Below are 19,562 nucleotides of genomic sequence, written 5' to 3'. Positions count from 1 at the left end.
TGAAGCTGGGCAGTCCACTCAGAGAGGGGGTGGGGTCTATGGGCTGGATCTGGGCTACTTTGGGCCTTCATAACCTGTTCTGTCGAGGGCAAGGCACTCGAGGCAAAACATGTTAAACTATATAGACACAACACTCCATTTAAGATATGCAACCCAATAAGAATTTGTTGACTATCTCACTCAAATCAGACAATTTGTCATGTACTATACACCAAGGTTCTCCATTGACAATTACTTTAATCCTTATAACCAACTAATGACAAGCACCACGCATCTTTCTTTTTTGCCTTATTGTTAATTATTTGTACTTTTTCTGTAAATGCTTGCTCTGTAAAGCACGTTGAGCTGCATTTATTTATTATGAAAGGTCAGGTTTATTATGAATATTATAAAAGTACACTAAAGTCTCTTGGGCTAGAAGTAGATTACATGCATTGCAAGCATAATCCAGTACTGTAAAGACAGCACTGCACTGTACTGTACCTGTCTTTATAAAGTTTATCCAACTAGTCCTATAGGGATATCTCAGAACACAGCTAAATGTATCCTCATATAACCTGGGTGAATTGCAATGTCTAAGAAATATCGAATAATTCAAATATGTGTGACGGTGGAACAAACCTAGCTGTCTCTTTGTATCTGGTGTATGTGGTGATGACTTAATTTATCAGATTTGCCATCTTCCTTTAAAAATCATCCATAATCCGCATTAAAAGGCATTGGACAAATATAAACACCATGTTTCCAAATGGCAAAAAAGGAAGAAGAAATGAATATTTTTGTATAAATCCAACATTGACTGATTCTAATTACATCTCCAACTGGTGATTAAACCTTACGTTTTGGCAGGTTTCCCGTCTCTAACTCCTGGAACTCAGTTTGAGAGTCAACTAATCGGAGAAGGCTGTTGGCCTCTGAAGAGTTTGAGCCAGTTCAGGCCAGCCCGCTGCATGCTCTCTCTCTCTCTCTCTCTCTCTCTCTCTCTCTCATTCTCTCCTTCTCTCTCTCTCTCCCTCTCATTCTCTCCTTCTCTCTCCCTTTCTTTCCTTCACTCCCTGTCTGTTTTGGAGAGAGAAAAAAATTGGGGGAATTCCTTCAAGCTACTTTACTTCAGGTTTTTGTGTGGGATTTAAACATGCACACGGAGGCTTTGGTGCAGTCCATGTTTGTTCCATTGCTTCTCATTCTTCTCGCTGCTGTCGAGGACACTTTGTTACAGTCGCTGAGGTGAGTTCAAACGTAGCTTTGTTGTTTCCTTGTTTGTTTTGGAGGACATCAGAGAGCGAAGAGTGGGAGGGAGAGAGATTTATTGCTGACAAGGGGGAAACTTTTTTTGTTACTGTTACAGTTTTAGAAGTTCCTATAGTATGTGCAGTGTTGTGCAGTGTCTCCAACTCTCCATGCATACCAGCCAGGTGTTATAATGTCAAATCAGAGTGTTAATTATTGTCATTGGGGAGGTTTACAAAAAACTTAAAAGTTAGTGTTCTGGTTCCATTTGTACATTATGCATTCTTGTATAGCAACTTACGAGAATTGTCAGAGTTCCAAATAAAAATGGTGTCTTTGAGTTTGTCCTATATCCATAAACATGTCACAGTCTACAAATGCACTGTTCCTTGAATAGAATGGACAGAGTACTATTTTGGCAGCGTGCCAATTTAATGCAGAGATTGTACAAATGAACCCTGCTCCTCAGTGGATGACGATTGAAGTTGAGTTTGTGATTCTTCATCTGTCATTACATTGGCCTTTTACAGTGGAGCTCAGACCCTGCAGGGCTGTAAGTGTTACCATATGATGCAGGATCTCTGTGTGTGTGTGTGTGCGTGTGCGTGTGCGTGTGCGTGTGCGTGTGCGTGCGTGCGTGTGTGAGTGTCCGGGGGGTTAGTCAAAGCAGGTGCATATGCTGCTATGCATGTGGCTGCATTATATGTTTTCCCTTCAATCTAGTGTTTATTGGACAAAATGGTAAACCCACACATGCTGTGCCATGAATTGTGACAGCTGATTAACTCCCATGTGTACCCAGTGAATTCGTAAAGGTCCATTTGGTTACATTTCTACACTCTGAGTTACAAATTAATTTACAGTATTAACACTTTACCTACACAGTTCTGCTTTTCAGAAGCAGTGGAAAACAGCCACTATGTTGTTTGTTTACCAAATGTCATTAAAAGTGTGTAAAAGCGAAATGTGCAGTAACTGAACATCACCCTTGTGCAGAAATGGAACACATGCTGATTTAGGGAGCAACAGGAACACTTAAGATATAGTGTCACAGATTTTGAGTGATAATACTATAGCACTCTGTATTTTGCTGTCTATTACTCCCAAACTGGAAAGCTGGACTGCAGGAGAGGGAGAGAATAGAAAGGAATGTCAGAAAGCGACCAAATGAAACAAATCTCACTGAGAGCCTTTGGTGTAAAAACAAAGCTCCAGAACAGCTGTTTGGCTGTGCTCAAAGAAAGGTGGAGTCATTCGTGTGCTGCTTGATTTATTGTTGCAATGATCCTTTTACCCTCCATTTTGTTGTGACATATAGGGCATAGGCCTAAACCTTTTCTTTTTCTTGATCTACAGTAAGTCTAGTCATTGTGTGTTTAGCCTTTTTTTGTTTGTTTTTATATTTGTTTGCCTTTATTGATAGGTTGAAAGTAGTCTGACAGGAAATGGGGAGAGAGATGGGTGGAATAAGACACGGAGTCAGCCTTATGCCCATATGTTATCTACGCTCTATTTTCAACATGAATGAGAATATTATCTTCTTCTTTTGCTGCATTGTATTTTGCTTTGAAGTGCTGCAATTAAACACCAATAAACTGGGTTATCCATTACAGAAGAAAAGTCTCACGCCTTGCTTAAAATAGTATGAGAATGAATAGTGTGATTGTTCATTATACATTTTTGACATTGTTATTCAGAGTTGAAATATTTGGAAGATATAAAAAAAAACGATTTACAGACCATGATGAAGTGAGCGGCGATGGAGAGACAGAAGACAGCGAGAAAACAGACTACCACCATGTGGTTATGATTATCAGTTTAATCCCAGCATTGAGGTTCACCTTCATTTGCAGTGTTGCCGAGATCACATACACAAAATCAAAAATTAAGACAGATATCAAACAAATCTACGAGTAAGGCATAAAGATATGATACATGATCGTCATATCTATAAACACAAACTTTACATGAGTTTGTTGGTACACTGGCTAATGTACAATAGAATCTACAGTGTAGATAATTTCTAAAAATAGATTGGCTCATTAGTCTCTTGACCATTTGTTTCAGTTACAGTAGATCACTTGCTTTATAGTTTCTATCTTCTAATCTTTATGCTTATGTTTACCTTTATATTTGAGAAAATATGTGTATTAAATAATTTGTAATTCTTTCTTAATACTGTCATTGTTCAGTGTAAGGCACGGAATCCCTCTATATGCAGACATACCTGGCCGTAAAATTCTGAACGGTTCAACGGTTGTTGAACCCAACAACAAACATCTGTTTGAATGCTTTAGAAATGGCATTAACGGCCCTATCTTGCCTTACCCCTTATGACTACATTTTTAGGCATTTGTTACTATTTTGAACAGCATTTTAAAATAGCCGATCTAAAAGCTCTAAAACGTGTCGAGGTTGATTGGCTATTTTCACTATTTTAGGGGTACAGCAACGCGCAAGATAAGTTCTGGACTCATTTTGCAGCAGATTTGTATATCTACTGCCTTGACATTTGACCTTCTGAAGGCTTCCCCTTTGACTGGCCCTGGCTCCATAAACGTAGACGCCCTTTCCGGCTCTGGAGCGTATGTGCTCAAGGGAGGGCAAAACTTTCCCGAGATTCCTTGCGAAGCACCGCGGAAGCATTAGCGTGCCTCACAGAGCACATGTTCGGGTATGTAAGTCCCGGAAAAGATGCGCTGTGATTGTGGCCAGTAATCACTTGAGTGACAGTGTGACGTAATGTGCCTTCCACACTTCCGGTGTACTTCCTTCCCCAGTGTAAATTCTTCCGCCCCTCCTTCAACACACATCGCTCCAACAAACTGCAGCGGCCAATGAGGCATCTATTTTTTAAATATCTATGCCTGGCTCACTCTGCTCTCTTCTCTCTCAGCCAGGTGGGAGGGTGTAATCTCTCCTCTGAATCATCGCTACGGCGCTGTCGGACCCCTGATGGAAAGATCTGCAGCGGGAGGGGCGAGTGTGACTGCGGGTTCTGCATCTGCCAGGCCACAGAGCCAGGGAAGTTCTACGGGCCACGCTGCGAGTGCCACGACTGGGTCTGTCCTACGCTTAATGGGAAAATCTGCAGTGGTGTGTACTATGATACTGTATGTATAATGCCGCCATGATGTTTGTGTGTGATTAAAGGAGTGTGTGTTGTATTATCAAGGCACATTTGAGTGCTATTCTTTTTAATTGGCCCACTGTATGCCATGAAGATAATGAAAAAAAGTTAAATGCAGCAGGGCAGCTGCACTGTGTGCAGGCGCATGGCTCTGCATCTTGGGTGTCATCTGGCTATTAGTGAGCAGTCCTTGAGTGATGTAGTAGTGCTGTCGCCTCACAGCTAGAAGGTCCTGGGTTCGATTCCCGCTGGGGACGCTGTGGACACTGGGGCCCGTGTTCTCTCCTTCGTGTCATCAGTGCCCATACCCGAGGCGGGGTTGGCGAAAGGGCCTTTCTGTGTGGAGTTTGCATGTTCTCCCCATGTCCCCTATAGGGTAGGTAGTACCCTCACAAAAAACATGCAGTAATCCTGGTCTCTAAACGACCCCCCCCTGGCCAGCCGGGGCGCCTGATGGAGGGGAAAGGAACTGGTCAAAATAACGTGTTCCTTCCACGCGCTACGTTCGGCCGGGGAAACTCCCCCCCCTGTCAGGTGAAAAGAAGCAGCTTTGACTCCTCATGCATGGAGGGAAGCATGAGGTCAGTCCGCTGCCCCCCAGGTTGGCAGAGGAAGTGTAGTGCCCATTACATTGGATAATTGACACAAATGCGTTGCAAAAAAAAAAAAAAAAATATATATATATATATATATATATATATATATATATATATATATATATTCACAGGTTGGGGGCCACACTGACACACTCAATTATAGTAGCTGATTAGCCACTGCTTCAGGTGTGGCATGAAGAATTAAACTTTGAGACATATTTTCTAGCAACGAATTCCTGCCTTTGTTTAGGCTTTTAATGGTATATTGATCTGATTGACCACAGACATCTGGTGGTTTTAACAAGGAATTGGTGGGAGTATTTTGGTCTCGCCAATGTTGCTCTTTATTTTCAACTGCTAGATCAGGGGGGGGGGGGATTGTGTATTTTAGGGCAAATGTCACAGTACTTCAAATAATTCCAGTATTAACAGGCAGCTGGTGCTTCACCACCTACGTCACAAAGGCAATATACCAAAAGGCACAGCTTTGAACTTGGCTGACATTTTACGAGTTGTGCGCAGGGAGATGTTCATCCTCGCCAAACCATAAAGTGATTCTGAGGCTGACAACAATTCACCCTGAAAGTCTGCATATTGAGACAATTTCTGCTATTTACAATATATTGCTCCTTCAACTATACTGCTGTTATTCACTGAGCCTCAAATGAAACATAATTATGCAAAGCAGTAAACACAGAAAACACTGTAGAATTGCAAGATAAATGTTTAGATTACAATAAAATACATTTCTCTGTCTACTTGTTCAATTCCCTCCATATGGAAATGTGCCAGAGTTACCTCTCTTTTCATATAGTGGAGACCCATCAAATGTGAATAATTATTGGATAATGTTTATCCAATAATTTATTCAAGACATTTTGCTAAAATCAAATGTTTTAATTTAATTTAATCAACCACCATGCCTAAAAGTCACAATTTAAAAGGTTCTCATCTTTTGAATGCCAACTCACAGGTGCAACATTTAGTGTTTTTTGAGGGGTGCTAGCCCCTACTATAAACAGCTATAGTGTAGATTCTGTCTGAACACAAACATTAAATGCCATTGACAATGAATGGAGAATCTACGTCATGTGTCTGAGCAAATTGGCTGTCGGTATGTCTGTCGGTATGTCTGTTGGTATGTCTGTGGAAACCCTTGGCCAATAAGGGACCACTGGTCAATAATGGGTCTAAAGAACAGCAGTTGTATTAGGCATTACTTAGTACTTTAATAATAGTAATTTAATAATAAATAATATGAATTTATTTATATTTAGTTTCATATTTTAGTTTCATTGGATGATGTACGATGAATAGAGCGCCCCTCACTTCACACGGATGTGATTTTCTTTTTTCTTTTCAATATAATTGATGACTACATCTCTCCTTCTCCCTGACAATTAGCTCTATTATACTGCGTTAAAATTCTGTCCTCTGGTTTAAGAACTATCTTCATAATATTGTTGACAGTGTGTTGTCTTGCAGACCGTGACTATTTATTGTTGAAAAGGATGTTCCACAAGATTGGGACAACTTGTTTTTTTCTATTTATATATTGACAGCTTACCTTTCATGACAACGACCTTGCAACCTTTTAGTAGGCCCAGTTTTCTAAATAGTAGCCTAATGTACATCAGTGGATTAATAAAGTCTGTCTGCCTGTCGGTCTAATAATCAAGTTGAATTATTTCATTAAGCGTCACTGCTTAATGAAATAAAATTCAAGAATTTAAAAATATTTTAGATAATTTTGTCTAAACTGGTTGTTTTTCTTTAAAAAGGAAGACAGACTCCTCTGAGTTATCTTTTCCTTATGCGTGTCATACTTTGCTATGTTCGGTGTTCATTAATAATTCATGATGTGAGAGGAATGAAGCTGTTGTCTTCTTATGGGGGTATGTATTCAGAAGCCAGCCTCCGCTTAGAGTAGACTGTGCTTTTTCCACATCATTATTTTTTATATTCGACCAATCAATGTATGCATTTCACTTAATTTGTCATTGGAGTTGAGATAATCGTATAACTGGTTGATTGATTAAAACAAGCTCAATACTTAATCTAGAAATGGAATCAATCAGGATACCCCGAAAATATGTCAGATATAATGTACAGTATGCATGTTTGTATACCTGCACATGTAGTATTGTGTGTGTGTGTGTGTGTGTGTGTGTGTGTGTGTGTGTGTGTGTGTGTGTGTGTGTGTGTGTGTGCTTCCGTGCATGCATGCGTGCGTGCGTGTGAGGACATGGAGTGATTTATTTTGCACGGGCTGGCTGCTCTCAGGAGCTCATTATGGTTCATCGGTCTGGGGAAAGAAGGCCCTGCTTCAGCCTGATAATGGGGTTTCAAACACTGATCCACACACTGTAAATGGAACCAGCGAGAGAGGGATAGGTCTGCACAATCTAGCACACACACATAAACCCACTGTTGCACGCACACACACACTCGCAAATACCTACAAAGTAACGCAACCATACACATAATATACACACAAATACCCAACTCAATTGTACACACATGTAATGTATGTGTACGCCCACGGTTTTATTTTTTATAAAGCATATTGAGAAAGATAGAACAACATCCAGCTCAGCGGCACAAGTAACATGCATGGTCCTCCAGCCAATTTCTGTCCCACGTGGTTCCCTTATCTCTGCCTCTCACAAATGCCCACTGATAAGATCCTACGGATATTTTTCTTTAGGGGTAAACTATGTGTTTTCCATCATCCACAAACATTTGCTCAGCTTGCATAGAAGCTGTCATAGCCTGCATGCTATCATCGGTGTTAATTCACATCCACTTGGTCAAAGTAATAAGTCGATACTAAATGCATTATTATTTTAGTCTATATGGTTATTCTTATTCAAAACGTTTTTTTCTTGTAAAAAATCTACAGTGGACATGTTTTTGAACAGCATGTATATATAATGTCTGTAAACTTGAGAACCGTTGAAGCCTTACCGACTTCAAATTTCCACACCACCACAGGGAGTGCAGTGCCCAGCCACGGTTGTCCAGAACCACCACAAAATGCTCTGGTCAGGCTCTGTCAGTAGACCTACTGTAATGAGCTGTGTCCCCGGCCTCACCTGTAGAATTCTCAGCCTCTGCCTCAGCCAATTGATTGCCATGGCGACCCCACACCTGCCATTTGATTACTTAACCAGTGCACTTTTCACAGTCAGTTTCTACGCCTCAGACACAGGCAGACAGATACAGAGATCTCCATATATGGGAACAAAGGGACACATACAGATGGTTAAAACAGGTGCTATGACAACGGGTATTGCATAATAGGTTCCCAACTTGCACCGTTCCCAGCTGGTCACTGGTGGCTGATGGGCATGTCTAGTTTTTAATAGCCCAGAATATACCCCAGGGTATAAAACAGACGGAATGGATGGAATACTTTTTATTCAAATAGATTTAGTGTTGCACAGTGAACGTTGCACAAGGTCACACTGTCTCACGTCATCACATTATTGTGCCATAACACTGCCATGCTGACCTGCCATAACATCTGTTCAGCAGCTGCAACAAAACTACCTGTCACTGCACTGATTGGTTTGTTTTTTTGCGGTGCACTGTTTGTTAGCTTCTGTCGTCTCTCTGTGTGACCTGAAACATGACCTCAGACTAATGCTTTAAGTATTTGAGAAGAACAATGAACATGGCTTATGTGGTTTGTTTTGAGGGCAGGCATTGTTAAAACATGCAGTCCTTCTGTCGAAACAAACCGTTTTGTTCTCTTTTTGCAGACGAGGCTCAACGTGGCAGTGTTTCCATCCTCCTTGTTCTTCCTTTTTCCTTTCATTAATGTCTCTGTCTCCTGCTCTCTCTCTTAACTTCTCTTGCTGCGCTTTTCTCCTTTTCTATCGCTCTTTCTCTCTCTTTCACTCTGGGCTAAACAAAACCAAGTATTTCCCTTTGGTATGCCCAGACAAGTTGCCGTCTAGCCCTTTTCTGAGATGGATGGTCTTTCCTATTGTCAGAAGCACCAAGTGAGGCCTATGGCACTACAGGCTAGAAACTTGTAAGCCATTACTATTATAATATTGAGCAGTAGGCCTACAGCTGAACTCCCTAGCAAGTAATCATGTCACGTTTTATCTTCATTTGCATTTAATGCTCTTTATTCAGGCTCCTTATCTAAAGCATTAATTGTAGAATGACTTTTATTGCGCACACAAAATGTTTGCTCAAGCAGATCAATGGCTGTTATTTTTCTGTATCATCCACCAAGCCACTGATGTGTTTCGCAGCTGAGAGCCAACTATGTCTCCAGCCTGGAACAATCTGTAACTTTATGACTGCATGGGGCAGTACCATATCGGTGTCCTTCAGAGGAGCAGCTGAAAGAAAGAGTGCACATGCACGATAATATAATAAATACACCCTTTCCTACCACCTGATGGATAGCTCTGCTGGAGCACTTTTAATTCAATGACTGTCTGGCTTTTTAAAATCAATTCTCTCTCTCTCTCTCTCTCTCTCTCTCTCTCGCTCAGCACCATAGCCACCGCCAGAGCCATGAGGAGATCCCTCCTCGAGGGGCTGTTATGTCAGAGGCACACAGGAAGTCAGTTTGGCCTCGGTGCTGCTCCGAAATCTAAAGTCCTGATGTGCCACAACATGACAGTATTACATTTACAATAAGCTGGTGCACCGTGCAGGCCGGTGCTTCCCAAATTGACTCGTTATGTATCAGCTGACTTAAGCAGGGCCAGCCTGCAAAATGTTCACTAGTGGTGCAGACTGTATAGGCCTACGTTTAATCTTTGGTTAAAATGTGAATTACTGACTTGTTCTTGCTTTGCCGAGTTGTTGATGTTCACAGCATCACAGTCCCCAGCTCTCTGGGCTGCTGATCTTGGAAACACGTACATACAGTGATTGCATTGCCATTTCAGGCAATTATGTAGTTCCTTTGCCTAGATGTTGTTTTCAAGTCAATCTCAAGTTCATGTTTTGATGTGCTATAATTCAGATGTTCTGAGCTGTGTGGTGAGTGAGTCACATAATGGTTCCAGGTGTGGGCTACAAAGAAAGAGAAAGGCACTTGGATCTGGTCTGGTCAGGCATTCTTGGTTGGAGTCCATTATACACCTTCGGAAGATGTCATCTTCAAGGAACTAGATTTCATGTATATTGTTGCATGTTATTGTTCTCGTATGTCTAGATACTAAGAATGGGGTGAGTCATATTCCCCAGAGTTATTAGTAAGGTCATGCAGTCTGCAGCCTCATAAGTAGTCAAGCTGTGGGCACAGATGTCATTTACTTAATCTTTGTTGTGCATATACCCGTGACGATGATGGCAGGCAGGACTCTCCTTTGTTCTGGGGGCTTGTGCACACAGAGAATGAGTTATTACCTGAGACAGGTGTCTTCTAGCTGGCTCCCACCGAACATGAGCCGACGTGCTGTCGTTTTCACGCTTCGGAACCCACAGGGAGAGGCAAGCAATGAGGAAATAATTACTCCCTGAAATGAGTACCTTGTTATGTGGAGAACATGATCTCAACAAACTGAATCATGGGGAAATGTCATCTGCATAGCAAATGTCCTGTGCAAGACATACTGTAAATATAAGCACACAGACAATTTCAGGTAGATTTTATTTACTAAGTTTGCAGATGGTCTGTATTTAAGTTAGCCATGTTTTGAATTGCCTAGAGGTTTGTTCTACTGGAAATTACTTTGAAATCTCATCATAGCTGTCAAGTTTGCCATTAGTAATATGATGTGTTGGTGAGTTAATTGGGATCTGAATACCCATAAGCTTCACAGTACAGTACCTGCAGTATCTAACAAGAACTCCCAATCATAGAGAACAATCTCATTATGAACTGTTTAAACGTTGGCTTTGTGCATGCATTCAAGCAAGTAAATTAATCAAGATTCCATTTATATTATTCTGTCCCTAACCAACCCATTTCCTTGTTTACCTCCATCCAAATGCACTGTTTATCACGGAGTGTGAGCAGATTTGTAAAAGTGAAATTAGCCAGCCGTATGACTCACCCGCCACCTTCTCAACATGTAGCTGCTGGCACTGATTTACCCTCTCTCTGACCTCCCATTGGCTATGTCTGGGTGGTGGTAGTGACTGGATTGGCTAGGCGCAGCTGTCCGTCACATCAGCGTGGCTCAGACACCCCCAGGGCAGTGGTGAATTACTGCAGGAAGCACTGCCGTATATATAAACCGTGGACAGACAGACAGCCTCCCACACACACACATAAACTTTCGCCCACTCGATAAGGAGGGACCCAATTTATATGTCAGAATGATTGTCAAGCTGAGATTAATGGATGCCGGTGGGTGGCTGCGACTTTGTAATATCCTGTTGAATTAAGTCGGGAGGGTTAAGAAATCAAATTTAAGATTTATAGGTCTACTGTATCTTGTACATCAGTTCTAGGAGTGCCAGGTGATACCAAGGAAATGTGTGAATAATAATTTAAGATGGGTTTTTTAATGCACATAAGCATCTGAAATAATTTGATTAATGCAGATAAGTTCTCTTGTCATTGGGTATCACTGTGACTTTGCGCCTGAGCTTTATTTGAAAGTTATTTCCATAGAATGCCATACTGTACATGTAACGTAGCCTAGATGACGATGAATGAAACATGCAGGACAAACAGATAATAGATCATTTCTATTAACTAAATCTTTCTCTACCCCTGATGTGATTTGCTCTGTTGACTGGAACCCCACTCCCAGCCTTATTTTTAGCTGTGCAAGGCACGACTGTTGAAGGTTATTCAAACGGAAGCCATATATTTCTGAGGTGTTCCCTAATGTGCTGACAGCTGTGATGACAGCTTCCAACACACCGACCGCTGAATGCAGATGAGAATACAGTCATAATGCAGGCTGCTATAGCAACAGATCCTCACTGTACCCCGGCATTTATATACTTGTGGTATAGTTATATTATGGGAATAGCACTTAAAGATTTTATATTTCTAGAAATGTTCCACGATGGGCACAGAATATAAATATTGTGTGTGTGTGTGTGTGTGTGTGTGTGTGTGTGTGTGTGTGTGTGTGTGTGTGTGTGTGTGTGTGTGTGTGTGTGTGTGTGTGTGTGTGTGTGTGTGTGTGTGTTCCTGCAGCGTAATGTCCCTTTGGTGTTCATTTCACTGGAATGGTCAACGATGCACGGCATAATTTTACCTCAACCTGCCGCTGACTCCCGGGACGTATCGATAATGATCAGAGCGAGGGGCTATACCCAGCCTATTGTTAGGGACTGATGGATAGGCCCTTGAAGAGGACATCACATTTACATGATGAACGAGACGGAGGCATGATGGAGTGTGACACACAAGGCCCCCTGCGGAAAAACGCACTGGGGCCCAACATTTATAATAAGTTGTCAACTGCTTTAATTCGCACGATTCTGCCCCTGCATTTCATTGCACAATGTTCACTTTGACCATTAGAATGGTGAGAACTGGCCTGGGCCATGGCTCAGTGGTCCAGGCGGGTTCGACTCCCGATCCCGACGGCCTTTACTGCATGCATGTCTTTCCCCCCCATCTCTCTCCCCCATTTCCTGTCAGCCTACTGTCTGTCCCTCCATAAAATATATAAAATAAAGGCGAAAGCCACAAAAAAAACATTAAAAAATAAAGAATAGCTGACACGGTCCGTGTTATCTCAATGCTGAAGAAAGCTCTGCATGTTTGGACTATCTGATACAATCATATATTCTGCATTTAAGTACAGCTATTAATGCATTATTAATTATTAATTTATTAATTAAAATTCTAACTTATTTTACATTATTTTCCAGGTAGAAAATTCAACAAACAATGAATTGTCTTTATGGACTAACCGTACTATTCTATCTTATACAGTATTTCTTGGGTGCATACACAAGCGTATGAGAGAAATTGACAGGCAGAGAGAGAGAGAAAGATTCTATAGTTGTCTTGTCCATCAACCATCTGAGCAAAGGTGCAAGAGACAGTGGAATCTATTACTCTGATTCAACTGTTACACATGCTGTTAGACATACAGAAACTGTAAGAATGTGCTATTTTCACAGTGTGGGTCTGAAAGAAGGCGTGCCTCTCTGTCCTTCTGTCTGGAGCTAATGTTGTAAACCATGCACTATAGACAGATCATCAGTGCCAATGTGTTGTGTTCGCTCACTAGAATCTGACAAATTGCTGTTCTATACCTTTTAAAATATTCTACTTTCTCACACACACACACACAAACACACGCACATATTTACTGTATATATGGTGATTTTGGGTGTGCCAGTACAGTACAGTGACAGTACAGTACTGTACGTTTCTGTGGGTCTGGAACTCCCCGCGGCGACCCCCACCACTCACTTTACACGGGTGTGACTTTTTTTAATGATTGCCTAAATTTGGGCATAGATGACCTCATTGGCTATAAGTAAGTGAATAGTGGTCAAATCGGGATGAAAACGAACTAACGAACTTTTATCAAGAGATATGTTTTTGCTAGGCTTTTCAAATGAATCCTTTAAAATGCATTATAATACGATAATAAGATACATGTAAAATAATAAGAAAGCATTGACATTTAGTATACAGTAGGATTACGGCCTATGCAATTTTAGTTTCATTCTGTACAAAAACATTTATAGTAAGGTATTCAAGGGAAACCTATGAAAAAACTAAATCATTACCAAGACATTTCTTATACTAAAAGGTTTGAAATTCAACCTCAAACCTCAAACTGTCCGATAACCGATTTTCGGAGTGCTTAAGTGCTTAAATTGGACATGAGTAACTTTTGAGGGGTCAAACTAGAGTTTTTTCATGATTCTTCACGCTCACTTTAGCATTTACATATAAAGTTGCAATTATTTCAATTATTGAGAAAAAAGACCTTCTATAGGGAGGTTAGCACTTTGTTTCGACCTTGCTGTATAAAAATGTGCTTTATAAATAAAGTGGATTGGATTGGATTGGTTAGAGGCATTTGGGGATAAAAGTATGGTTCCCAAGGTGGAGAGAGATTGTTCGTGTTCATCGAGAAAGTGTAAGAATTGGAACCCTCAGTTCGGTGCTCTGGTGGAGACTCCAGCCACACATTCAGATTTTCTGTTTCTCCGGAGGCATGGCGTTCTGGTGACTCCTGCCATTCATCGAGTGATAAATGAACCTCAAATCCTCAGAACGTCTAAGGGTATAGCCAGACATTAAAGAGGTGCTGCTCTCACTCCCCGGTTGACTGTCACCTACTGTATGGAACGTATGGTTGTCAGGACTCAGGAGCTATGCTAGCCTATGGCTGTGACTTGTGCCTGGTGCTTGTGCTCTGCTTCACATCGTTTCTCCACAGGACTCCACTGCTGACATCATGGCTGCCATGGTTCCTCGCCTCCACACATGATTGCTACTACAGTACCTACCCCCCTCCTCTTGGCCATCTCCCTTCTTTAAAGTGCCCCTGTGGGTTTTCAATTAGATGTCTCTGAGTCATGCATTTGGTTGGGTCCAACCAACATAAATGGTGCTACACTAACTACTTGAGCACCTCACAGGAACACCAATCACTGACCCCTTGAAATAAATGCAACTTTGTATGTAAATGCAAAAGTGTGCGTGGCAGATTTTCCACTAAGGACTGGTCTTGGTGAAAAATAAATGCTTGCAATCAACCCCGAATCATGAAAAAACCCTAATTTGACCCCTCAAAGTTACTCATGTCCAATTTAAGCACTTAAGAATTCGGTCTTTGAGCTGTTTTATGAGGTTTCCCACGGGAGTTGAATTACAGCCTTTTAGTACATGTTATTACCTTTAGAAACACATTGGTGAAGAAATGTCTTGGTAGCAATTTAGTTCCCAGATTGGTGAAATACCTGATAAAATGCCTGTTATGGAATCCAGTGGCGTCCTTGAAAATGAAACATACTGTACCATGGCCAATGGGCATGCTTTAGAAAATGTTTGTAAAGTAAAGTAAAGTAAAGTAAACTAGAAAAAGTGCCCTTCTGGGCACAGGTCTCCACCAGGATAAGTGGCATTTCTTCCTCAGCCTAGTGGGAATATGTGTGCACAGTTTCATCACAATCGGACGCTGCGTTGAGGAGTTGTGGCGATTTGTACAAAGCGGGCTACTCCTGAAAACTGTAGGAGCCAATCGTGGCCAATCATGGATGGAATATGAGAAATCATGACTATGGAGATGATGTGTACCGATTTGCGTGAAATTTGGATAAAATCTGAAGGAGTAATAATAGAAAATGTGTTTTACATATGTCGGCCTCCTGGTGGCGCTATAAAGAGCAGATGTGAAAAATTCCAGGCAAAGGTTTTTCCTTGGCCTCTAGGGAGTTGGCATACAAATGTATCCACAGATCCGTGCAGTCAGAGGTAAAAACACTTTTCGGCCAGTTATAGCGCCACCTTGAGGCTGAGTTGAAATTGTTCATGTGGCATTTTGTCCTCGGCCTAGTGGGAATGTGGGTGCACAATTTCACGGAAATCACGCGATGTGTTCATGATTTGCAGCATTTTGTTTGAAACTGAGCACTCCTGTGAACTTTGGAAGCCAATCTTAACCAATCAGGATGGAGTCTGAGAAATCTGAAAGACCGGTTTCGTTGAATGGCTCTAGAGAGACTGTGTACCAATTTGCGTGATGTTTGGACAAAATCTGTAGGTGTACTGTGCAAAAACTTGTTTTGCACAAAGCGGCCTCCTGGTGGCGCTATAACAGGCCGTTCTGGAGATTTTGGGGCAGAGGTTCATCGTTGGCATCCAGGGAGTGTGTGTGCAAAATTTGGCATCGACCGGGTTAACGGTGGCCGAGATTAGCTGCTCACGGACACACGGACGGACACACGGACGGACACACGGACGGACGGACGGACGGACGGACGGAGTGCAAAACATACTCTCCCCCCATGCCTTCGGCCTGGTGGAGACAACTATGTCGTATTCAATGAGCTAAACATGCAATACTGCTGGTCCGTTAAATCCAATACTGTAGCTTCATGGGTGTATGATGTATCGTGTGTTACAAGGCAGTTGGGCGGCTCTAATTTACACAACTTGCAGGAGTGGATCGTAATACTGTATATCGAGCTTGATACAGCATACAGTATGTAATGTAATGTATTCATTCATTCTCCTTTTAGACCGTGGCTACTGTGACTGCGGGACATGCGAATGTGATGAGGGCTGGCATGGAGAAAGCTGCCAGTTTCAGGAGGAGTGCAACTTATCCAAAAAGGAGAGCAAAGAGCTCTGCAGGAACCCACAGGGAGTGGTGTGCTCCAATGCAGGTATACCAGGACCATGCACATGCAAACATACACAAAAGCAAAAGCACACATGCACATGCACACCAAATTTGACTGAGGGACTGCCATTGGTTTTTTCATCATAGCTTCAAATTGACATATTGGTTGTTCAGTTTGACCCACCAGTTTTGGAGATATGGCTTATAGAGTAATGTCTTGCTGAAAACAGCGAGTTGAGAAAACATGCTTGAAAGGTTCACTTCTGTGGTCTCTAACATTACATCTAGCTACATGTTTAAGCATTTATTTCATATTTACATGTCGATTTCAGCTCCGACACTTATTTCAGACATGCTGAATGTGTATGTGAAGAGTACTTCTCATTTTGGAAGAAAAAAAAGAAAGTGAAAAGCTGGAATTTGCGTGATGGCAGGCTCTCAGTCAAATCTGGTACACACCTCAGGGAACTTGTTTGATTAAAACCTTCACTAACTTATTTATATACGAAATACACTCGTAGTAGGCTATACATAATCATGTGCTGACCCAGATAAACCTGCACTTGACTTTTCTAATGAGGGATAGTTAAGGATCATTTAATCTCACTTATACCATCATTATATGAAATATATTTATTTTGCTAACTTTGCTAATGAACACATTCATGCATGAAGGAGCTTCAACACATCAAGGGGAAGATTGAAGGCTTGAGTTAACATTATTGTAAGTAGCCTATACTATAAGTAGGGATCATTGAAATGCACTCTAATCTAACTATAGCCAGTTAGATTAAAGTCTAATCAGAGTGTGAGAGGTATTCTTTTTCTTTGGGTACACATGCGGTCAGTCCCCAGTTTGCATATTTATGTCTGTGGACACATGTGGTTAAGCATTGGCAGACTGAAGACACACACTGTGAGATGATGTCTGGTTTAAGGTTGTTTTCCTCGTGCTGACAACCCCATACCTGTATCTGGGCTTAACCTCACAACCGGCCGACGTACCATACCTGCAGCAAAATTGAGGATGTGATCAGTGTGTGTGTGTGTGTGTGTGTGTGTGTGTGTGTGTGTGTGTGTGTGTGTGTGTATGTGTGTGTGTGTGTGTGTGTGTGTGTGTGTGTGTGTGTGTGTGTGTGTGTGTGTGTGTGTGTGTGTGTGTGTGTGTGTGTGTGTGTGTGTGTGTAGCATGTTTCAGTGTCTGCATGTGTGTGGCCTGTTCAATTTAGCACGGATGCTAATTTATTCACAGCAGTTGTCATCCAGCCTTCTAGCCCTAAAGCTTATCGCTAGCTCAAAAATACCGCACACGCGCACGCACACACACACACACACACACTCACAGCTGCTTCCAACATTCAAAAACCAGGCTTGAATTCTTGCCACACAGATTCACAGACGCAGTCTCCAATGCAAACCATCTGCAAACCAGCTGGGTTCTTGGCCCTGAAGTCAATTGCAATAATACATGCATTGCACGCACCTACGCACACACACACACACACACACACACACACACACACACACACACACACACACACACACACACACACACACACACACACACACACACACACACACACACACACACACACACACACACACACACACACACACACACACACACACACACACACACAACCACGATGACACAACCTGCAACATTTACAATTACATTTAAACACGTGTGAATAATATTGTCACTAAATTAACTAAATATACTCTATGGTTAAACAAATAATGCACACATACTGTATTTGGCTGAAGGCTTTCTTTTTTGTACTTGACAGGCACCTGTCATTGTGGCAGCTGCATGTGTGACGACCCGGAAAGCAGGGGGCTGGTGACGGGACACTTCTGTGAGTGTGATGACAGCGAGTGTCTGGATGAGGACACAGGAGAGGTGTGTGGAGGTATGCCCCATGGCTCTTGATCTCTGCCCTTCACTTTTTCTATCCCCCATGCACCCGGCCCCAAACACAAAAGAGACCCAAGACTTTAAAGTGTTTTACACTTTTCTGTCTGGGTAGAAGAAAAAGCAAATGCTTCTTCGCCTTGTAATCACTGTTGTGACAGTGTGATATTTTAGTTCATTGAACCGTATTCATTATGAGGTCGTGCTACTGCTTAAACATGGGCCTTGGGATCAATGGTACACAAGCAATGTATTATCGTCTTGTTTGTAACTATATCACTCACACATAGCCCTTGCTGTGATTTATTTTAGTACCTGTTGATTGTCACCTATAAAGACAGTCATCCGTCATCGGCTGGCATGCTAAATCAAAGGACACAGAATTGCCCCTTACGCACAATTTGAAACACGTTCTCTTAAGAAAAACTCCCAGGCCCCATATGTTCTATAAAAGGTTAATTAATTGCCATTGGAAGTTAATTGTACTTTGACCTGTCGTCTATGCTGCTCCTCACAGTTTTAGCTACTCATCCCTGTGCTCCCTCAGGTTTGCCAGCTCCAGCTTGTCAATGTTAATTAGCCATTCAGTAATTTCATTTTGAAAAACACATTATGGCCTCTCCCCATTAGGAGGAATTGTGAGGAACAAAGTCATTAGAATCTGTCCAAGTATTCAAAGCGGCCATGCTGAATGGGCCTCTATTAACTACAGCATAATTAAATCCGAGAAGGAAAAAGATTTTGAGGTCACTGGCTCCTTTTTATTTGAGCCTTGTAACTTTTGATTCTTGCTCATTTCTGAACTAACAAACATCATGCGAGGTGGTGTGGAAAACATTGAGGCAGCAATTTGTATTATTCTGCTTCTGAATTGCTGCTCTGCCTTCAGAGTAAAGTTGGTTATACTGTAACTGTATTCACACCTCTGCCTCAACTATCATAGCAAAAAAACAAAAAACAAGACAGAGATGATCTGATGAGTCTGTTACGTTACATTGTTACGTTCATATACAATGAAATTAACATTGCATTCTTTTTTGAGGGGCGCTAGCCCCTCCTATACACAGGTTTAATGTTTGTTTTGTAAACGCATTGACAATGAAAGGAACATTTACGTCATAATGTCTCTTTATCGCTAATGGCGTTTAATGTTTGTGTTTGCGCCGTTTGTTTTAAATCACCAATACATCACCTAATCAACATGAGTTAGACTTTAATATATTAGCGCCCCTCACTTCACACGGGTGTGATTTTTTAATTGCATTTAATGACCAACTACTACTATTGCTACACACATGTTACACATGTTACAGCCACACAATGAATGCCTAGCAGATTCTAATTTTCAGGTTCCTGGGTGAATGTATGTGAAGGATTCAAATTCTTTTTCAGAATTGTTCTTTGGAAATACTCGTAGCACAATTTTACTTGAGTGATGT

At 41.6% G+C, this 19,562-nt stretch overlaps 1 protein-coding gene across 1 annotated transcript in view; it reads left to right on the top strand.

Annotated features, from left to right (window-relative positions):
- The first annotated feature begins 1,034 nt into the window (after window positions 1-1,034).
- The window catches only part of itgbl1 (integrin, beta-like 1), a 48,756-nt gene continuing 30,228 nt past the window's right edge, over window positions 1,035-19,562 (top strand). The window contains exons 1-4 of the mRNA XM_083777491.1: window positions 1,035-1,227; window positions 4,127-4,326; window positions 16,105-16,251; window positions 17,999-18,121. Coding sequence (XP_083633617.1) covers window positions 1,136-1,227; window positions 4,127-4,326; window positions 16,105-16,251; window positions 17,999-18,121 — 562 coding nt within the window. The 5' untranslated portion in view covers window positions 1,035-1,135. The remainder of the gene's footprint in view (window positions 1,228-4,126; window positions 4,327-16,104; window positions 16,252-17,998; window positions 18,122-19,562) is intronic.

The sequence above is a fragment of the Protomyctophum parallelum genome, assembly GCF_964188405.1.
Source record: "Protomyctophum parallelum genome assembly, chromosome: 11".
Classification (NCBI taxonomy): Eukaryota; Metazoa; Chordata; class Actinopteri; order Myctophiformes; family Myctophidae; genus Protomyctophum; species Protomyctophum parallelum.
The sequence above is the reverse complement of the archived record's forward strand: the minus strand, read 5'-3'. Positions and strand labels throughout refer to the sequence as shown.